This window comes from Arachis ipaensis, chromosome B07 (assembly GCF_000816755.2).
Source record: "Arachis ipaensis cultivar K30076 chromosome B07, Araip1.1, whole genome shotgun sequence".
Classification (NCBI taxonomy): Eukaryota; Viridiplantae; Streptophyta; class Magnoliopsida; order Fabales; family Fabaceae; genus Arachis; species Arachis ipaensis.
The window spans coordinates 116,359,457-116,363,927 of NC_029791.2; the positions used below are offsets into that span (position 1 = coordinate 116,359,457).

Here is a 4,471-nt window from a genome sequence, read left to right on the forward strand (position 1 = left end):
GTGGTGCTTGTTGGGTTTTCCAGGGGAGTGTTTTGCGGTTGTGAAACAAGGTCTTCTAGCAGGGAGAATCCCTGGCCTGTCAGAGCCAGACGAAAAGTTGTTTTGGAATAACATAGTTTATCCTTGTTTGGAGACATAACCATTCATTGTTTTGATTCTGTAGTTAATTAGTGTTCTTTTCCCACTCATTGTTGAATAATAAACCACTAGAAATAGCATTCAAATTTCACATGGAAGCTTATGATAAAGGTATTGTGATGATGCCAAGGGGGGTTGTTGCACAAGTGATAAAAACTAGGAACATATTCAATAGATGCAAGTTTTAATCATATGTATTGTTATGAGAGAACATGGGGGATGCTTTGTCCTTGGTAGTATCAGTGGTGTGAATGAAGCTGTTCTTTGTAGTGTTGTTCTTCTTCAACTTCAGATCCTAGCGAAGATAGAAAAAACTATTTATGAGTTGGTTTAAAAGATTGGTTATGTGGTCTAACTCTAGTTAATACTTGATAATCTTAAAGGTGTCAAAAGTTATATCAAGCTACCCAGTGTTCATTGAAAAAACCCTCAGCTTTTTCTCCATTTATGAAATTAGAAGCATACAATGTTTCTTACTCAACTTTTGTTTCTAAATATTTTCCATTTAGAGTTCGAAGTGTCTGCTCTGATATTGATTTCAAGTGACAATGACATAACGTGGACAAGCATTTGATCAGACAGGTTGGAGGACATACCGCAGGCCGGATGATAAGTCCGGTGGACATGGTGTTGGATGGAGTCCTATTATACCATACGCTTTCCGAGTACCTGAGGAATGGGAAGAGGTAATGATCAATTAATTTTTTTGTTTAAAGCTGCGAAACAATCCAGCAAGATTTCTGTTATATGAACTATTGATTAAGTTTTGAGGTAGAAATTACTTAAAGTGCAAGAAAGAACTTTTAAGATAATCACAGGACAGAAACATATTCTGTAGGACATACTAATTATCCTTGAATTATTTAATGCGACCCATACAAAAATCTACAAGTAATTGCACAAGTCCGCGGTGGCCATTGCCATTCCTAGCATTGCTTACACTATATATATTTGTAATCGTCACTACATATGCTTAACAGGTACCAGTATCAATAGCAGATCTTGGTGGCACTGAGATAGATTTGAGATTTGCAAACTCTAAGCAAGGGCATCTGTTTGTCGTTGTTGCTCCTGTTCTTAGATTTGCTGATAGTGAGTTTTCTTTTATTCTTTTTGTATTTTTAAAGAGATTGAAAATAAGATTGAAATGAAAACAGCAGTGAAACTTCATGGTAAATAATAAAATGTTGACTGTGTACAGATCTTGGTGATGATGCTACAATAGAAAAAATCGGACCTCCAGAGAAAGTCATCAATGCATTTGGTCCGGAAATGATTGGGGACAATGTCGAGGGAAAGGTTCTAAGTTCAGACGTAGCAGAACACAATGGAAGAACATACTACCAGTTTGAGCTAGAGCCTCCTCATATTTTTATTACTGCTACTGCAGCTGGAAATCGCTTGTACCTGTTTGGTGTAACAGGCAGTGGTATGTATATTTATTCTCTTCTAAGCAGTCTTGCATCATCAAGTCTGGACAGGCATAAAAAAAAAAAGAAAAAATGCTTGAAAATGTTAACAGAAAATAACAGAATGTTGTCCTCATTGCAGGTCTTCAGTGGAAGAGACACTACAATGATTTGAAGAAGATAGCTGAGTCTTTTCGAGTTGTATAATTATCAATTGAGAGCTTTTGAGAATGAGAGATCATAAATGTGCACTTTCTGTATATGTATTTTAGTAACAGCAGATATTTTCTTTCCCACTATTTTGATTGGGAAACGAATTTGAGCAATCATGTATGAAAAGTCTGTATACCTTCAACATACCAATTCTGAGGTGGTCAATAGTCTATCTTGATTTTGACATTGCTTGGCAGTCCCCATTCTAACTTCTAGGTACACACTTTAGTGATTGTGACTTATAAATGAAGGATATTAAAAGGCATTTAAGTTATTCACTTTTGTAGAAAGTCTTGGATTCCATTGAACCAGCTTGTTGTTTACACCTTAATATCTTCAGTGATTAAAGTGATCTATTGGGACAATATCCCAAAATTGGGGTAGCAAGTAGCAACTATGGTGATCTCGTCAAGGAGCTCAAAGTTATATAACAGTTATGATAGAGATCAAATCCTTTTGTTTTTAATATATTACTTTGTCCAAGTGAACATGGACGAAGCACTAAAGATGAATGAACTGCACCCAGGTGTCTTTTGAATTCTTTCATCTACTCTGATCCTCATCTGTTCACATTTCTCCCATTTTTCAGAAGCTGCATAGGTATTGAACAGAAGCACATTGAAAGAATCAGAACTTGAAACAGTGCTTGCACCGAGTAACTTCATTACTTGTTCTGCCATTTGCACGTCTGAATGAATCCGGCACGCACCAAGCAGTGCCCCAAAAACGGCGTCATTCGGTTTCATTGGCATTCTCTTTATCAAGTCATAAGCCCTCTTTAACCTCCCTGCTCTTCCCAATAGGTCAACCATGCATCCATAATGTCTGATTCCTATTTCAATTCCATATCTTTCCATTTTAGCTGCTACTTCCAAAGCTTCATTTACCAAACCACCATGAGCACAAGCAGAGAGCACAATGAGACAGGTGATTGGATCAGGCTTTATATTTGATTCCTCCAATCTGCCAAAACACTCAAGGACTTCATGGAATTTTCCATTGATGGCAAAGCCTGAAATCATTGCGTTCCAGCAGATGATGTTCTTCTCAATGGACTCTGATGCTTCAAATACCAACCTTGCATTGACCAGGTCCCCACATTTTGCATACATATCAACCAATCCACTCACAACAAAGGGACTCAACCTCATCCCTTTCTGCTTTATCATGTTATGGATTTCCTTACCGGCATCCAGGAGTCCCAGCTGAGAACATGCAGATAAAACACTAACAACAGTGAATTCATCCGGTTCAAACCCTTCACCCTTCATTTCCTCAAAAAGCTGCAGTGCTTTTTCACCAAATCCATTTTGGACATACCCAGCAATCATTGAATTCCAAATCTCCACGTTGCGTTCTGGAACGCGCTCGAAAATCACCCCAGCCTCCTCGACACTGCCCTTCTTGCAATAACCACAAATCATAGATGACCACACAAAGCAGTTCCTCATTGGCATCTGTTCAAAGATCTCCCTGGCAGCTTCCATATCCCCATTCCTAGCATACCCATCAACCATCACAGTCCACGTCACTACGTTCTTCGCCTCGTCCGGAACCTTATTGAACAACCTCCTAGCAGCAGCAGTATCCCCGTTCCTTGCAAACCCATCAATCATCTGGCTCCAAGACACGGGAGTCTTCCCCGGCATCGCCTCAAACATTGAGGAGGCAGATTGTTTGTCCCCAGCTCTCAAGTACCCACCAATCATTGCATTCCAAGTGACAACATTTCTGTCAGGCATTGTATCAAACACCTTGCGGGAGTCCCCAAGGAGACCACATTTTGAATAAGTTCCAACCAATGCTGTTCCAATGAACACATCACAATGTGAACCAGCTTTAATGGACTCGGCATGCAAGGCCTTAACGTGGTGAAGAATTGAAAAAGAAACACAAGCCTTGAACAACAAAGGGACAACGTTGGGATCATAGAGACCTTCGCGGCGAGTTTGTTTATACAGAAGAAGAGCACATTTATGAGAACCTTGACTAATGTGGTTCCTTATGGAAGAAAACAAGAGCGATGGGTACGTTAATGTATTTTTAGTACTTGTGCAAAGGCTAAACCTTTGCATGGTTAATTAAGCAACAAAAAGCTGTTCCAAATCTTCATGAAAGATTCTACCAACATAGAAGTATGAACGCTAATTTTATCTCTTCTATAATCCCTTGCTTACTCTTCCAGAGCTTGAAACTTTTCCTTCCTTATCCTTTCAAATTTTCAATAATAACAAGTGTAATAACCTTTCGCGATAAAATTGAAATTATAATTTTAAATTATTTTATTAAAATTAATTTGAATTGTAATAATTTAATTAATAAATAAATAATATGATGTGCATTGTTTGTGTTTTTTTAAATATAGTATTAAATGTATTAACTCGAATATAGCTATTAAGTGTATAAAAATTATGTTTGAATTATGAATTCTCTAAATAAAATTATGCCGTTTAAAATATTTAAATTATGATTTCAATCATAAATTATAATTATGATTTAAAAAAAATTGATATGATATTACATTTTTTTCTCCACGCAACTATTAATATACTGATATTGCAAGTCTACATTACAATATTTTTTTGAATCTTGACGGAAAAGAAAATAGTTACGTGCGTGTTTCTATCATTTATTTATTTAATACACCATGTGCTAACACTAACGATATTTTTTAAAAAAACATATATTGATAAAAATAGATATAATATAAT

General features: G+C 36.8%; 1 protein-coding gene across 2 annotated transcripts in view; it reads right to left on the minus strand.

Moving 5' to 3' along the window:
• Positions 1-3,959, minus strand: part of LOC107605971 (pentatricopeptide repeat-containing protein At3g21470-like) — an 8,974-nt gene extending 5,015 nt beyond the window's left edge. Inside the window, exon 1 of one of the 2 annotated variants that reach the window (XM_021106326.1) lies at positions 2,368-3,959. In XM_021106326.1, the coding sequence (XP_020961985.1) occupies positions 2,368-3,835 (1,468 nt within the window). In that variant the 5' untranslated portion in view covers positions 3,836-3,959. Of the gene's footprint in view, positions 1-2,363 lie in introns of both variants that reach the window. The other variant, XM_016307932.2, reaches the window with a different exon arrangement.